At 39.8% G+C, this 18,458-nt stretch overlaps 1 protein-coding gene across 1 annotated transcript in view; it reads right to left on the bottom strand.

The window, feature by feature from the left end:
* The window catches only part of LOC121161203 (beta-galactosidase-1-like protein 3), a 49,062-nt gene that overhangs the window by 6,690 nt on the left and 23,914 nt on the right, over positions 1-18,458 (bottom strand). Inside the window, exons 9-17 of the mRNA XM_040987514.1 lie at positions 10,507-10,591; positions 8,709-8,849; positions 7,952-8,032; positions 7,177-7,283; positions 6,219-6,359; positions 5,834-5,905; positions 5,275-5,353; positions 4,777-4,864; positions 2,333-2,444 (exon numbers count right to left, since the gene is read on the bottom strand). Of these exons, the coding sequence (XP_040843448.1) occupies positions 2,333-2,444; positions 4,777-4,864; positions 5,275-5,353; positions 5,834-5,905; positions 6,219-6,359; positions 7,177-7,283; positions 7,952-8,032; positions 8,709-8,849; positions 10,507-10,591 (906 nt within the window). The remainder of the gene's footprint in view (positions 1-2,332; positions 2,445-4,776; positions 4,865-5,274; positions 5,354-5,833; positions 5,906-6,218; positions 6,360-7,176; positions 7,284-7,951; positions 8,033-8,708; positions 8,850-10,506; positions 10,592-18,458) is intronic.

The raw sequence follows: 18,458 nt of genomic DNA, 5'->3' as shown, positions 1-18,458 counted from the left end.
AAGTTGAAGAAGAAAACCATACAATTATCTCAATAGATACAGAGGACACATTTGGTAATATAGAACAATCCTCTATGATTAAAAAAAAAAAAACCTTAAGCCAATTGGATATACAAGGAATGTTTCTTTACACAACCAAGGCCATATATGAAAAACATAAAATGCCAATGTCATATTGAAAGGGGAAGGTTTGGAAGCATTTCTGCTGATGTCCAGAACCAACATTCATCCCTGCTATTCAGGACAGTCTTGAACGTCTTAGCCAGATCCATTGGGCCAGAAAAACAAATTCAGCTGATATAAATGTAAAGTAGGAAGTCAACATTTTCCTGTTTCCAGATGACATGATTCTCTATATAGACCTAAAATTCTTCTAAGAAAATATAAGATCACTTATAAGAAAGGTTAGTAATCTTGGAGGATATAAATCAGCACACAAAATAAATAACTTCTGTATACACAAATAATTCTATGGTGAAAATCTAATAAGATCAGCTCCACATAGAATAGCTGAAAAAAATATAAATATCTCCGAATAAGTGAAACTAAGGATGACAGAGACCTCCACAATAAAAACCGTAAAATGTTAAATAAGGAAATAGACTAAAACATCAAATACTACAAAAATATCCCATGTTCATGGAATAGAATCTTTCCATACTATCATATGATCCGAAGCAAGCCCAATCAAAATACCTGTGGCATCATTTGCATTTCCAGAAAAAATGATGTTAAAATTCACTTTGCATCATAGATATCCAAAGTAGATAGAACAACAATGAAAAGAAAGCAAGGCTCATTAAAACACCAGACTTCAAGATGTAATATGGTGCATTTGTAACCAAAAAAGCCTGCCACTGGTGGAAGTCACTCACAGACCAATGGACCAAAGATCTCAGAAATTAACCCACATTGCTACACAACTAAGTTCAACAATATCAGTATATGTGCAGAATTTTATTTATTGAATATGAACATTGACTAAAATTAATAACATTAAATAAAATTGAAATTAAAATAATTTAAATTGCACTAACATGTGTAGATTATTATATCTAAGGAGACTCATGAACTCCAGTACACTTTCAGGAATGGCCAAACATCCTACGATTCCTCAACAAGACAGAGGAATGCTGTGAGCAATCATCAAACCGCAGAATTTCAGTCTTGACAGGCTTTTGATATCTTTACTTAAAGTAGTGTTAAACGTGCAATTGTGAAGTTAAATGAAAGTATGACACAATAAAAATTAAGGAAAATCAAGGAAGTAAGGAGGAGGGCAGGGGGAAACACAAGGAGGGGCGAGTGGGAAGTTCTACTGAAATTCTAAATCTATATTGTGAAATATCTGGATTTTTTTTCAATTTATATAAGTAAAACTTTAAAAAATATGTAACTTCACAATTGCATCTTTCAAAAGAAATTTGAAAACAGAAATATAAAGTAAATAAATAAAACTTTAACTTGAAAACAGAAAATAATAAATAAGCCTTGACAAAAGCAGAAAATAATAAATTAAATAAGGAAAACTTTAAACCTTGAAAAAACTGAATTGACCTTTACAAATTTTCTCACAAAATACCATGTTTAAACAACTTGGATATACTGTTTCCTAAAATTTAGCAAATCACTACAGAAGCAAAATCAATACATTAAAGAGCATATTATAAAAGAATTCATGCTTATGATTTAATTTCGAAAAGTGCTGAGCTGGAGTTTAGGATTTAAGTTGGTAGTTAGCTTTGGAGAAAAGAAGTCAGCAATCATAAAGAATCTTAATCATTGATTTCTTTTTTACTCCATGAGAACTAAGTGGGATACTTTGTGGATCAGTTCATTCACATTTTCTAGATTTATATTTCTGTATTTGTTTATATCTAGAAGATACGCTCTCCTCTCCAAACAACAACAACAACAAGTTGAAGAGTGTAATTTATGGTATCATTCTAGAGAGAAAAGTGTGTGCGTGTGCTGTGTTTAGGGAAAATTGCACATAAAAAAACTGTAGGCAGTGTTACGATCTCAGAGCTGGAGATTAGGTAAAACATCAAGGATTTAAAGAAGAACATTTTTCAGCTCATTCCCCTTTTTGTTTTAGTTTCTCATATTTTTGAATTTTATCAATATAAAGGGCTTATGTGTTCCATAGATTACAGTTTCAAGATTAGAAAAGAGAAAGAAAAAGAAAGTAGAAAGGGAAGTATTCCCACCAGAAATCCTATGGTTTTGCTTTGAGATAATTTACACACACACACACACACACACACACACACACACACACACACACACACAGGTGTGCTGGTGCTTGAAGATAAGAGGTGGACCTGCTTACCGGGAGGCTCAGGAATGTGTCCTTGGGAGAAGAACCAGCCTTCAAGATCCCCTTGCAGAAAATTGGCCCCAGAGGAATACTTGCAGCAGGTCTCCAAGTTGCAGAGCGGATCCTGTGAACATCCAATACAGGAGAGGAAGAAAAAAGCATTCTGGCTCTCATCTCAATACTGCCCTTAGATTGCCATCCAGGGCTAGGATTCTTTCTCAATGAGATGGGAAGTATTCCGAGGGCAACAAGGGTGCTTGCTGTATATTTTCACATTCTGAAACATGGTCACTGGAGTCTATGTCTTCCCTTTGGATCTCGGGCTCCTCACTTGCAAAGGGAGTGCTGTGCAGCCACAGTGTGAGTTTGCCCCCACCAGGCAGTAGAGCCTTGAGGATATGAGCCCTAAAACCTCCCATGATGAGGGCCTTACCAGACCTGACCATATGCTCTTGGGTATCCAGATTTGAGACCCAAATAGTTCTCTTTTTTTAAAATCAGCTTTGGGTATTTTGTCCCAGAAGAGTTAGGAAATAAGTACCCCGCTCTAGGGTTGTTAATATAAAGAGAACAGAAAACGCAGAAGTGGCATTGAAATTATGTATGTGTAGTCTTGGAACATTTTGTTGGAATAGGCTAGAAAGGGTTGGTATGATTAAAGGAGTTAGAGAGAGCTGGCATGGACCCAGAAGACACAAAGATCAGGGAAGGATTATCACACCTGCAAGGTTGGTTAACTGGTTTTCACCATGGTACTAGTAGTAAGAAGAACAGAAAAAATAGTAAAGGTTATGCTGACAAAGCCCCCAGTAGAAATTAGCAATACCAATATAAACCAGGATACAAGAGCACCCTTGTCTCAAAACAGCAAGAATTTGGCTGAACTGTGCCCGTGGATTTCCTGAAAGTCTGAATTTAATGAAACACTGAGTGAGAACATTTGTGCACAACAAAGTGTACAAGCCACTGCTCGATTTCAATTAACCAACAAAGTCCACTTATTGGAGGAAAAATTCAAATTGAAGACAAAATTCATAATCAAATACAAAACAGTCAAAGATTAGAACATTTTCAGACTGGCTAACAAGAATGGAGGGAAAATGTAGAAGAAGCACCCAGAGGCATTTTGCTAAGGAAATGAGATACAAAGAAGTCTGGTTCTTCACTTCAAAACAATGGGACAAAAGCCCAGGTGACATGTCAGAAATACTCCAATGTGTCTCCCATCTCAGGCCCAGAGGCCTGCAAGGGAAGCACAGTTCCAGGAAGCAGGGCTAGGCCACTCCTCATGCTCAGCCTAAGGCCATTTTAGGAATCGGCTCCCAGCTGTCCATCAAAGCACTCTATGGCCAGACATGGCTCCTGGTGCCACTCTGAAGGAAGGAAGCATAAAATTGTGACAGCATTCATGTGATGTTAACTCTGAAGTTGCACAAGGCAATTAGAGAACATACTAGCTTTCACTAAGCTTCCCAACAAAAGCCTGAGATGCGTCACATACAAAAAGTAAAGGGGAGCCACTGCATGAAAATGTCCATCGGAATGTTTAATGGAGTCAGGTAGAGGAATAGCCAGCACCGAGACCTTAGAACATCAAAGCCAACAGCAGCATGCAACACAGCTCTGGGAAAGCTACAAGCACTAGCACACAAAGCCAGCAGGACAGATCAGCCACTTGGGCTGAGAGCAGCAAGTCCTCAGATGTAGGGCTGTCTGAGGTCATGAGGCCACACCTTTCAGCACAGTGTGCATAGACCACTTGACTTAATTTTCACTGTGTATGCCTTGTTGCACATTGGTCTTGCTAGGAGCCTGTGACTCCTTTCTACTTCTGATTTCTCTCTTTGGGAATAAGAGCCCTGATCTTCACACCATCTCATGATTATGCCCAAGAAGTAATTTTTTATTCACCGGTGGAAAGTGTTTGCCATCAGATGAGTCACAGATAGATTTTTCATTTTGCCCTTCTGACTTATACTGGGACAAGTTAAGGTTTGTGGAACTATCAAAAGGGAGTGAATGCCTTCACATTCTGACAAGGATAGTGACCTTTGAAGGCCAGAAAAAGAATGCCAGTCTTCCCCAATTTTCCATATGTTGGAATCTTGTTCTCTAATGTGCAAAAATGAAGTGCCACACTCTTTAAAAGCTGGGTCCTAGTGAGAGATTATTACACGATGGTATCATTAACTTCAAAAGAAATTGATGTTGGTTCTACAAGGTGGATTATTTCAATGAGCTTGGGTATCCAGCTCTCTATTTGTCTCTTCTACACGTGCTGCTGTGCACCGTGAGTACCTCACTATAGTCAGTTCTAGGCTAGACCCATATGCTTGTACATTCAGGATTATTTTCTTTACAAACAGCCTAGCTTCCAAAATATCATTATAGTAAAAGAACATGAACTAAGGCAACCAACATTTAAAAATACCTATTGGGAATAAGAATGAACATACCTATTGAAGAAGTCCATTTTCATCTCAAGAGAATAAATGGTGAAATTACTCAGGAAAACATCGTTGAGGCGAACACGTCCAATGATTCCTGAAGGCAGGAAAGGAAATGTGAGAGAAGCATGGACATTTTCTAGAGTGGAGCAAAGAAATGTAAGCATGTAGATGCCATCAGGATCAGGAAGCAACCGAGAAGGAGACATTTGTCTGAAATTCTGTGGCTAAAGGAATTAAGGCTCACAAATTAGTATGAAACATTTCCTACGAATCCCAAAAAGAGATTGGGACTTAGGACAGGACAAGCCAGCACTTAATAGCAGCTTCACTCTCCTGCCCTGAAGAACTAGGCAATCCAGAGCAATGAGAAGTCACTTGCATTATAAGGTATTGGTATCACCTTTCTGTGAAGTTAATTTCTTCCTCTCAAATCTAATGCACCCCAATATTACGTTCAAGCAATTGAAAAGAAGCTAAAGCCTGCTTCTCAAGACCAGAGCCCACCTTTATTTTCTTCCTGTAATTTCCATGAAAAATTGATTCGACCTTCATTCTCCACCAGAATCCTCAAAATCTGACAGTCCTGCTTGGAAAAAAAAAAAAGCTCATGGAGACTACACCATCAAGCACAGTTCTATGAATCATACTTTTCCCCAAGTTATAGATAAAAAGATAAGCAAATGAAAGAAAAGTTCCCAGAACCCCAAAGTATACCCTTCATCATGAGGCCGCCATTGTGTTCTTCACTGCTCAGTCTTCCCTTTCTGCTCTGCTGCTCATATTACGAAAGACTGGCTAAGACTTGCCTTTGATCAGAGATCCAAACAGGGATTGATGACTGACTCAGGGCAAAACAGGGAAATGTGATTCATGTTTAAACACCTACATAGGTCCTCATGGACCAGGGACTAGTAGCTGCCTTAGGCTTGTAGCCATTCACTCTTCCAGCTAAGGTCCCAAGGCAGGAGAGCCAAGGGTAGTCAAGAGAAATGTGAAAATCTGTGTGAGTACCCAGTCATATTGGCATTTGAGGAGAGTATTTCCTGGCTCTGTAATCACATACCGTAGATTCAGGAATTTCCACTTCCTGCCTTTTCTTATCTAGAAATCCTAATATTGTATAATTCAGAAACACCTGAAAAACAAAAGCCAATGTCATACTTACAGGGTCATGTGCAGAAAGGGGGGAGAATGGTTATTATTTAGGCAAAAGAAGGTTTTTATGAAGGAGCTCATGAATGCCTGAATGTTATCAGGTTGCAACAGAATTTAGTTTATTCAGGAAAAAAAAAGGATTTCTCTTTGTATCCCCAATGTCCCCTGCATTTCAGATGCTGTCGATATCATCAGATTTTGGTAAAGTGGGCCAGTAACTAAATACCTTCCCACACTGACAGAGGTATGCCAAACCTTATCCTGACCAATCAGAGCAACTCAGAAATACACACCTGTGCTGTATCTTCAACATGGACATACAGATGGCCTGCAGTGCAGACGGAAGTCTCATAGAGGATGAATCCAAAGGACTGTCCACTTCCATTGTTAATAGGAAGATTCTCCATACTGACTGGCATCTTTGATTTGACCGGCTGCGCAGGAGACATGGCAAGAGCCAAAATGATGAGAAGCCTGAATGCTTCATCCAAAGACTTCTGTCATTTTGTTTTGTTTTGTTTTACCATATACTTGTCCCCAAGGGTGCTCTGAATAAAAAATAAAAGGACTGATGCTATGTGAAAATGTGCTTGTGTTTTATGTGATAAGGTGAGTTAGGAGATGGTGGGTGCTCAGTGAACAGGGAACAATCACAAATAATTATCAGAATTGATCAAAATAGTAAATTGCATTCTAAAGTAATGCCAAACAAAAAATACTCATTTAACATCTTAACGATAACAATGAGTACATTTTAAGCAAGACAGTGTCAGTGGAGCTGAACACCATCAAAGCACAAGAGTTTTTTTTCTCAATAGCTCTCATTTTTCAGGGGAAACATGTAGTCTTATTTGAAAGGGAGAGCAGAAACCCACAGTTCATTGGCCTGAGAGACTGCCAGTGAAGACAGAGGCTCAGTATCGTGGATTCAGAAATGGGAAACACAGGACTTTTCTTACATGGATTATGCAGTGCAAAAAAACCAGAATGCACTAGACAGGTTCACCTGAGCTAGAAAACAAGATTTTCCACTACCACATATTCCTCTTCCCACACATTTGTGCTTCAAGCTCAAACTGCTTCACCGTCCACATGGAAGGAGCTGGTGGCTCTTGTGCACAGTTCTAATCTTGGACAAACTGCAGAGGATCAGTTTTCATGTTTTAAAGTCAAGTTTCCTGATTGAATCCCCAATCAATGTAGTAAATCCTTTTTTCCCCTTCTTTCCAATGGCCAAACATATTTACTCACAGCATTTAAGAATGGGAGGATTTCCCACAGGGGCAAGCAGTACAATACTGTCACAGAAGGATACACAGCCTTGGGCTTACTCTCAGGTAGTGGGGGCAGTGGAGTTTCTGCAATGAAAATGGGCCACAGGATGAAAGGTGTCTGAAACAAACACCGTCTACTCCAAGACTTCCCACCCTTCTGTGACCTGTTGTATCCCAAAGACAACAAATCACATGAACAACATCCTGAAATGTGTATGCAATTCTCCAACAATGATGGTCCACAGACAATAACTGACAGCCATCCAGTTGTTTATGACTTACACACACCAGGCAGATTATGAAGTCCTCTGTGACAAAACATTAACCTGTTAGAGTGAGTGATCTCTGGGAGGAAGAAGTCTGGCTCACTTTTTTTTTTCATCAATGTCATACCTTACCTAGTTTCTAGCTATTACTACATGGTTAAATATGTTTAAATAATTAAAATTAAATAGAGTGTTTTTTAGACTGTAAAGGGTTTACCCTGTCGCACATGGCACTGAGAGCTTTACAAATGAGAGCTTGTATAACCTTCACCCACAAGACAAGTTTTTATTTCCATGTTTCATTGAAACAAATAAGATGCAAGGACTAGGACTTACTCCTGCAAAAACTGCAGTTCTGATGTGGGAAACAGTGGTCAACTTAACTAGATAGCCCTAGTTCTCTAGAGCACTAAACTCTTCCCTTTCTCTGTTCCACAAAATGCCACATGAGGAAGATCAGCCTCCAAGTGGTGGTTGCTGAGGTACCTGAGACAGATCCAAGGAGTTCTCGAAGGATGAAATACTTCTCTGTGTAGTCTCCAGCCTCTGTCAGCACAGCATCATAGTCTGTAAGACACCCAGGGTTCTGTCATATGCCATGTAACCTCTATACACCATGTCTCAAACCACAGAAAGGGACAAAAGGGGAGGCATACACTCCTATCTGCAGAATGTCCCATAATAGGCTGACGCTAGACACGTAAGGGCAGCCTAGGAACACTCCCCACCTTCCTGGGGACCTGACCATGTCTGACATTGGGAACATCCCTCCAATTTCTTTTTGATCCTTGAATCTGAAATTCCTGACTCTGCTCTCTATGCCTAATAACCATCATGATTTATGCGTCCTCTCTTATTTTTTAAGCTATCCTATTTACGTAAGAAAAAAAGTGCATGTATATCAAATTTACAGATTACGGAGCACAGCAATACTTCCCATCCTACCATCCCTCCCACCCATTTTCCCATCCTCTCTCATCTTTATTAATATTTTAGAGAACAAAGGTAAGTTGTGAGTGTACAAGGTGAGCAAGGCAGAGCTATGAATGAGGCAGCCTTTTGCACCGCAGTGACAGACTGGTGAGACATAGTTAACCATACCCCAAAAAACAGGAAGACAGACTTGAAAGTTCTCAATAGATCATAGGCTAAAGCTATAAGACCCCCAGAACACTAGCAGGACATTCTTTAAGAAATTCCACCCCATCAGTGTGGGGAGGCGACGACACAAGCAAAGACTTGCCATAGCTAGTAATGACACCCCTGTGTCTATCTTCGTCATATGCAGCTCCATTCATGAAGCCAAAGTTGGTCCCACCATGGAACATGTACACATTGAAGGACAACTCGAGCTTGAGGAATTGCGACACTGTTGTCTCAACCTCTGTGGAGGTAGAAGGCAAGAATACAGAGCAAACTGGAAATTAGTGGAAGGTGTCTTTTTTTAAATAAAGAATATTTTTATATTTTACTATTGTTTAAGTTGTATGATACACATTTTATATCAGTAAAAATTATACACACACATACATGCTTGTGTATGCTAGCACACGACTACTATGAGAGAAAAAGTATTTCCTGAAAATAAAATCATTTTTAAACAGCTATAACAAGCAAATATGGTGCAGATGGTTAACAGCTCAGGAATAATCACTATTTTAGACTGACTTCTCTAGTTATCCCAATCTAGATCATGAAGGAAGAGTCCGGTCTTTTTTTCCCACCTAATTTTATTTTTATTATTATTATTGTCATTTTATGATACAGTTCCATAGACTCTAGGATTTCCCTTACCCCCTTCCCAAGACTTCTTGGGGATCTATATTCCCCTGTATTATTACTATAGTATATTTCTTCATACACTGTCATATGTCCATCTTTGTAAGCATGGACAATGGCAGACCGTCCAGCATCCTATTGTCTAGATATAGTAAACAGTTTCATTGGGACTCCATTTTTTATCTGGAAGTAGATATACATACTGCATTTTATCCTCACATCTGGATATGATAGTCTCCATTACGTAGTTGCTGTGCATCCCCTTAAATGAAAAGCCACAATACAGAATCAACAACAGGAAGAAAAACAGAAATTTACAATGCCATGAAGTTAAATAACATGCTGCTAGATATGATAGTCTCCATTACACAGTTACTATACATCCCCTTAAATGAAAAGACACAAAACAAAATCAAGAAGAATAAAAAGAAATTAATAACACCATGAAGTTAAATAGCATGATACTGAATGACTAATGTGTCACTGAAGAAATGAAAATCAAGAACCTTCTTGAAGAAAATGATGCTTCTGTATGATCTATGAGTCAGTGAAGAATTTAATCAGAAGAAAGTGTTTTGAAGGTATGAAACTAACAAGAAAATCAAAATTCATGAGATATAGTTTCTGTGTATATTTGTTGTTGAAATGTGTCACCTGTAGGTAAAACAAAACAAAACAAAACAAAACAAAAGGATGTATTTTGTTTTGAATCCAGGCTACTGATCTATGATATTTGATTGATGACTTTAAACCATTTACATTTAGGGTTAAAACAAACAGGTGTAATTTTGTTCTGTCATTTTAGCAATGGGTTGTTCATTGATTTAGCCATCTGTTGTTATTTTACTGGAACATTCCTCGCATTTGTCTTTGGTTTTGGTGGGTACTATTCCATCATCTTCTTTGGAGATGTGACTGTCTAAGACAAACTTCCGTTTTGCTTTGTGCAGATTTCTTTTTCATCTTTTCCATAACTACACTGGCTTAGTATTTCAAAAGGCTGCATAAGGTGAAATCATATATTATTGGTTGTTTTGCATTTTAATGATCTGCTATCACCACTAAATTATAAGTTAACTTCAGGGTAGGTGTGATGTACTTTATATTCACAAGGCTTATCTTTAGGGACTGAGTGGTGGCAATTAACAGGAGATTGATAACGATTTCTGAATGAGTGAGTGAATTATTTAGTGGAGACTTGTGTGCATAATCTGTGACTCAGAGGCATCTCTACATGGAGTAGAGCATCAGCAAACTCTTACCTTTCTCCCTCGGAGGAAACCGCTTATCTCCCCATTTCTTGTACCAGCCGACCCAGTATTCCATAATCATAATGGGTTTAGTTTTCTAGAAACAAATAAAACCCAACACTAAGTCCTGAGGAAATGGACGAGAAACACCATGAGCCCCAGTGTAACAGACCAGACCTTCATGAGGTCATGTTTCATGAGCTTCTCCCCCTTTCCAGCTTTCCATTTTGATCCATCCTTCTCCTGTCATGTCACCATCAACAGCCATTGCTTTGGGTCCTCCTTTCTGCCATGTCTCCTAAGTCCTTCCAGCATCATGTGCCTCCATTCTGTATATGGAGAGCAGTGATTCCAGCATTGAAAGAATCTGAATACACAGAAACCTGACTCGAATTCTTCTGTGGAGCCTGAGGATAAAGGCTTCATGGGTCTCAGAGAACAACATTAGCACCCAAACCCCAGTTTCCTCCACCTTGCTGCATAACCACAGTTCAAGTTCAGTTGAGATTCCTTCCTTGCAAGCACATACATAGCATAAAGTCCAGCATCTGGTAAATATTTAAAAATAATTTAAGTGCACCATTTATCTTGTCTAAAAGATAAGAGTGAAGCTGGAGATTAACAACTTAAAAAAAAAAACTCTAGAAATGGAACACATGGAAAATGAACAAAAAACCTCCTAGATGAACAATGAGTCATTTAAAAAAATTAAAAGGGAAACCAGAATATTCCAGCAAATGAAGAGATGAAAGCACATGTCCAAACTTATTGGATACAGCAAAAGTAGTGTTAATACAGGTGATTATCACAATTAATGCTGACATCACAAAAAAGGAAGGCAACAAATAACTGAGCTGTAAATCCATCTAGGATCCAGGTAAATGACCATAATCCAAAGCCAAAACTAGTAGGAGGGAAAACAATAATTAAGATTACAAAAGAAATAAAGTTGAGACTAAAACATAATACAAAAGATTGGTGAAAGGAAGAGCTGAATTTAAAAAAAAAAGTAGACTGATACCCCATTGGCCCATAAAAAGAGGGCCACAAAATAAAAAGAGATGAAAAAAAAAATGTTACCACAGATACCAAAGAAATAAAATGAATCATCAGGAACTACTATAAGGAACTATTTGTCAATAAATTAGAAAGTGATGACAAAATCAACACAATGTTGCACTCATAAAATTGACCAGAATTGAGTCATGAAGACATGGGGAACATAAGCATACCAACCACCAAAAGTGAGACTGAATCACAAAACAGAACCTCCAAACAAAGCAAAGCCCATGACCAGATGATGTCACTGCTGAAGTCTACCAAGCTTTTCAAAAACTAATTCCACTTCTCTTCTAATTATTCAGAACCATTGAAATGGAGGAAATTATTCAAATATCTTCCAGAAGGCAAGAATCACCTTCATTCCAAAACGAAAAAAGAAACAATGAAGAGAACCATAGACCAATATCCCTGAGGAAGATAGATCTAAACTATTAAAGTAGAGGTAAACAGCAGGGAAACTAACAAACATTGGCACAGATAGAGACTTTCTGGAAGATTCCAGAATCACAGGTAATTAAAAAGAAATCAAACAAAAGGGATCACAACAAGATACAAAGTGTTCTCATTGCCAAGGGCACGTTCAAAAATTTGACATTGCAAAAAACACTGAGAAAAGGTTGGCTAACTACACAAATGATAAAATATTACCATTTAGAGCTCAAGAAATTAAACTAATAATCCAGTAGTCTAATTAAACTAATAAACCAATAATCCAGTTTAAGAATCAGCAAAAGCAACCAACAGGAGAAAGCCTTTACACACCACACAACTGATAGGAGACTAATAGCCAGGACTTATAAAGAACTTCAGAAACTTAATGACAGCAAAACTAACAATCCTCTGAAGAAATGGGTGAAGAAAATGAGTAGGCATTTCTAAAAAGAACAAATTCAAATGGCTAACAGACATAAGAGAAAACACTCAGGCTTCCTAGCTATTAGGAAAATACAAATGAAAACCACATGGAGTTTCCACCTACATTCAGAAATCTACTAACACCTACTGGTGTGTATATGAGGAGAAAGGTACCCTACTGCACTGTTGCTGGGGGCGTAGACTAGCGTAGTCATTGTGGAAGTCAGTATAGAGAGAGCTCAGACAACTGAAAATTGATCTACTGTAACACCTAGCTCTAACATCCCTGGGAATATATCCAAAGGAAGCAAAATCCACCTATGAGAAAGTGACCTGCAATGCTATATTTCTAGCAGCACAATCTGCAATAGCAAAAACATGGAAACAACCAAGAATCCCATAGAAAGGGGATTTATCCTTGGTATGTAAGAATGCTTCAAAGTATGCAAAATGAAGAATAAAAAACCACATTATCTTGATAGATGCAGAGAAGCCATTTGATAAAATACACATTCTTTCACAATAAAAAAAAAAACCTTAAGCAAATCAGATATAGAAGGCACATTTGTTAAGACAATCAAGGCAATGTATATTAAAAAAGAAAGAAAGAAAAGAAAACACAACCATAGTGCTGAATGGAGAGAATTTGGAAACATTTCTACTAATTTCTGGAACCATAAAAGGGTGCAGGTTTCAACAAATATTCTTCCATATGTTTCTGGAAGGTTTGGCCAGAGACATTAGGGAAGAAAAAAGAATCAAAGGGATACATTGGGAAGGGGATGCAAAGCTATTCCTGTTTGCAGGTGACATCATTCTCTGTATGGCAAAATCAAAAGAACTCATAAGAAAACTTTGTTGTTATGGGATATAAAATCAACACATAAAAATCAATAGTCCTTGTGTATGCAAACAATTCCATGTCTGACAACAAACTACTAGCTACAAAGAAATTCAAATAACTTGGAACAAATTTAACCAAAATGTGAGGGATTTCTACAATAAAAATTACAAATACTAAAGATAGAAACAAGAAAAAAAAAAGAAAAAACGTCTCTGTTCATGGCATGGCAAAATTAATATCACCATAACATCCTAAAAGAAATTTACAAAACAGTTAAATATAACTTGACAATATGACACTAGATTTTCTATCCTTGTCTTGCCCTACAATCCTATAATAAATTTAAAGAGCAGAATGCTATAATTGCAATTTTTACTAAAAAACTATATATAATCCTATAGTATTATGGATGGAAGAGGAAATGGAAAGAGAAAAGAAGTAATTTTTATACCTACAAAATTGTATTATGGAAAATAATATTTTTTTAAATTAGGGGCCCAGCACAGTGGCTCAGTTGGCTAATCCTCCCTTCACAAAAATGCCAGGATCCCATGTGGGTGCCAATTCATGGCCTAGCTGCTCCACTTCCCTTCTGGCTCCCTGCTTATGGCCTGGGAAGACTGTAGAGGAGGGCCCAAAGCCTTGGGACTAAGTCTCTATGTAAGACCCAGAGACTCCTGACTCCTGGTTTCAGATCAACTCAGCTCCTACCATTGTGGCCATGGAAGATTTTTCTCTCTGTCCCTCTGTAGATCTGACTTTTCAGAAAAAAAAGAAATCTATTTTTAAAAAATAAATAAAAATAACTTCGAGAGACCCCGGCCTTCTCCTGTTCCAGGAGCACCTAAAGCCTCCCTCATGGGTGAGTACCCGCGGGAGATGGCTGGGAGCTAGGGGTAAATTCCGAGCTCTCCCCTGCCCCTGCCAGCCAAAAGCTGGTGGCAGGACAGGTCGGGTGGGTCTCAGTCTCAGGACAAGGGGCAGGCTTAACCCCCCCTTCAAGGTAGCACTTGTTGGGGGCGCCCCTGCCGGACGGAAGCCCGCCGGAGTCTCGGCCACAGTCCCCACCGCAAGGCGGGGACAGAGACCCCGGCCTTGGGTGGCCAGTGCACCAAGTGGCCGCCCAGCAGCAAGCTCTGGGGTTTTGATGATATGAAATACCTGCTTAGGGACACCCATAAGTAAGACCAGCATTAGCGTAGGTGAGACACTAATTTCTGGAGATTCCCAGGAAGCGGGACATGAAACCTTAATGCAAGTGTGGGACTGAGACCTAAATGTTCAGACTAAGCAAACCTTAGTCCACAAACATGATTGGAACACAGGGTGCAGCTCAGGACATGACCAGCTTGGTTTTGGCTCCAACTGGTCCACATTAAGCACAGAGTTGAGCCACGGTGTCTAAGGCAGGGGTCGTGACAGGTGGATGGGGCTGCAGTCGGTTCTGGATAGAGTTGTCTCCCTTGGCACAAGTGTGTACTGCAAAAAGATGTACCAGGCCAGGCCAGACCGCAACACCTTCCGGCGCTTTGGAGTACCAGGGTAGATGTGGGACAGACTAGGCTAGGTCCCAACCCCAACTGAGCCATATACAAGCTATATGGGGGTGTGGACGACCGTGGCTGGGCTGAAACACCCTACAGCAAGAACCAGAATGGGATGATGGCCAGTTAGGAAAGGCCACTGTTCCTGCTAGGACAGGAGGCGAACTGGCACATGGACCCACTGGTATGCACGAAACCTGGCACATGGAGGGGTTCTGATGGAGGAGCCCAGACAACTCCTCTGGCAGGACACAGACCCTGCAGGTCAGCGCAAGGAACATGGAAGGTAACAGCCACGAGGTCATGGAAAGTGTCCCACTGGCATGCATTTGGCATGGGTCGGGGGCAGACCAGGCTGAATCTGTTCATGTCATCCACTGGTAAATCCGAACTCCAGAACAGAGTGTGGGTCGAACCAGGTTCGGTTGTGACAAAAGCAACACACAATTTGGAATGCCAAGGTGAGGTATCCTGAGCCGGATGCAGCTGCAGCACCCAACCAGCACATGTGAGAACCAGGAAGGGAGGAGGCAGAGCTGACAGGGGAATAAGGGGTGGTTCCCTAGCTGAACAGCAACTTACACTGAGGAGTGTGAGCTGGGTAGTGGGTAGACCAGACCAGGCAGGGACACAGCACCTGCGCACCTCATGTGAACCAGATTGGGTGAAAACCAGGCTGGGCTGACTATTCCCACTGGTGCAAGCTACAATCAGAGTAGGTAAGGGTTGTTGTGGCTTGGTCATAGCATCAGCTGGCAGAAGCTGGTACAAAGGGTTAGACATGTCGAGTTGAACCACAGGGCCAACTGGAGAGGGCACAAATGGGATGGAAGCGACCTGGGAGGGAAATAGTGGGCTCTCCCTCTTGGGTCATCACCTTCCATGGGAGGGCATGGGAACTAGGACAGGGGCTGTGGTGGCTAGACAGACACCCAACAACATCCGTTAGGGCCGGTTGGATGAGATGGTTGGATGCAAGTAGGTTGCAACACCCGTTGGCAAGTATATGAACAGAAGGGTATTTGGGACAGACTGGACTAGTATGCCATACATATTGGCAAGCCAGGGTAGGGGGTGGGCCTGGTTGGGTTTACTGTGGGCCACCCTGACTGGGCTGCAGCTCCTACTGGTACGTGTGAGGGCCAAGTGTGTCCAGGGCAGAACCAGGCCGGACTACAAGAGGACACGGGTGGAGACAGAACAGACCCAGCAACTGCAACCACCAGCTGATCGGGGCAATGGACAATGCCGGGCCCTATGCTTACTAGACCACATAGAAATCTGGACTGGGAATACCTCAAAATTTCTTTGAGGATCTCCCCAGTCGAGACACCAGACTCAGAGTCCTAACCAAGAAAAGACAGAACAAGTCAAGCAACAACCTCAGCTATCTGTTGGCAGCAAAAAACTGGGCAAATGGAGACTCTAGAAGGGACTGTGTCAATCAATGGACTCTTCAACGACCACATCGTGCTTGGAGTGGCGAGACTGGCAGCAACCCATGAATGGTGAACTATCTCAGAGCATGCCCTACATCAGGGACTTAGGGTGGGTGGGAAACTGGGTGGGGCTTCTTCCTCTATATCCCCCGTTAGGCCTTGAACCTTTTTTACCCCAATTAAATATGTAAGGATTGTCAAAATAAAAAAAAAAAAAACTTCAATGTGAAGTCAATCAAACTACTTTGGATATTCTTCCCACAGATCTATTAAAAAAATGATAACAAATTCACATGGAAAAACAAGGTACAAAAATACTTTTAGCAATATTATACAACAAAAACAAAACTGGAGGCATTGCAAAACCAGTTTCCTAAACATAATCCTGGGTTGTTGTGATCAAAATAGCCAAAATTTGTGCCAGCCTGGTAATGGTATAGAAATGGGCATGAATCTCAATGGAGCAGAATAGAAATCTCAGAAAGTAACCCACATATCTACAGACAATTTTTTAAAGAAAGCAAAAATCAATCCAGACAGAAAGCAATGTCTCTTCAACAAATAGTGCTGGAAACATTGAATCTACCTGTGCAAAATACATGACAAACATGAAACAAGAACCTCTACCCTACACCTCACACAAAAATCAATCAAAATGTATCAACAATATAAATACATGATCTAATACCAGATCATGAAAGGTTTGGGGGAAAACACAGGCATAAGCAAAAGACTTCCTCAAAAAGACCACAAAAGGATATGCAATTAAAGCAAGATAAATAAATGGGTTTATATAAGCTAAGAAGAGTCTGAGCTGCAAAGCAAGCTATCAACAAAATGAAGAAGTAACCAAAAAATTGCAAGAGAGTATTTGCCAATTATACAATCAATCGAGAACTAATACAGAGCTTATAAAAACAGCTCAAGCTATGTATGTGTTAAGAAATCTCACTTAATGAAATATTCTGTGATTTTGAGGTGAAATGAACATATGCCAATATAATTTGTTTCTAAGTGAAAGGAAGAAAATGTTGGGTGGGCAACAGGGGTACAAGACAAGGAAGGGTTAGAATTATCATTATGCTCCTAAATCTATACTGTCAAATACATGAAACTTATTCACTTACTTTAAATAAATAAGCTGTAAAGAAATAAACAACAATGAAACAAGCAGTCTACTTAAGAAATGGGCTATGAACAGGCGATATTCAACGGATGAAATCCAAGTGGACAACAGAAAAGCAAATAGAATCAGAAGTGAAGTTTTAGCCCTCCCCAGTCAGAATGGCTACTATTGAAAATCATAAAACAGTAACTACTGGCAAGGATGTTGGGAAAAGAAACACTAATACACTTTGGGTAGAGATATAAGTTAGTAAGATCTTACTGGAAGAAGGTATAGAAATTCCACAGAGATTTGAAAACAGATCTGAGAAACAATTCAGACATCCCACTTCTGAAAATTTCTCCAAAATAAGTGAAAGCTTTATATGAAAGAATTTTCTACACTCCATGTTTATAGCAGATCAATGCACAATAGTTAAAATATGGAACTAACCTAGATATCCATCATTGGATGACAGAATAAAGGAAATGTGAGAGGGCCTGGTGCAATAGTGTAGTGGTTAAAGTCCTCACCTTGCACACACTGGGTTCCCATATGGGCACAGGTTCTAATCCCGGCGGCCCCACTTCCCATGCAGCTCCCTGCTTGTGGCCCGGGAAAGCAGTCAAGGATGGCCCAAAGCCTTGGGACCCTGCACCCATGTGGGAGACCCAGAAAGAGCTCCTGACTCCTGATTTTAGATTGGCTAAGTTCCAGCCATTGCAGCTGCCTGGGGAGTGAATCATCAAATGGAAAATCTTCCTCTCTGTCTCTCCTCCTCTCTGTATATCCGCCTTTCCAATAAAAATAAATTAAAAAAAAAGAAAAAGAAATGTGAGGAAGTACTTTATGCTATAAAGATACTTCTCAACCATAAAAAGAATGAAATGCTGTATTTTTTTCAATGATACTGATACAACTGTCTGCCATTCTGGTTAGCAAATTAATCCACCTTGAACAAGGTAATCACCAATTATTTCTATTAATGAAATGGTAACTTTGGGATATGACTGTCATTTTTAGCTCAGGTTTATACTCCAGTGTAAATGTGATCTGTGGTCTTTCTTTTTACTAGTTTAATACTATGATTAATGACAAATTAAGTCTGTGGATTC

The sequence above is a fragment of the Ochotona curzoniae genome, unplaced genomic scaffold, assembly GCF_017591425.1.
Source record: "Ochotona curzoniae isolate NIBS_2020 unplaced genomic scaffold, NIBS_Ocur_1.0 contig_4714, whole genome shotgun sequence".
Taxonomy (NCBI): Eukaryota; Metazoa; Chordata; class Mammalia; order Lagomorpha; family Ochotonidae; genus Ochotona; species Ochotona curzoniae.
This window is presented reverse-complemented; position numbering and strand designations above follow the sequence as displayed.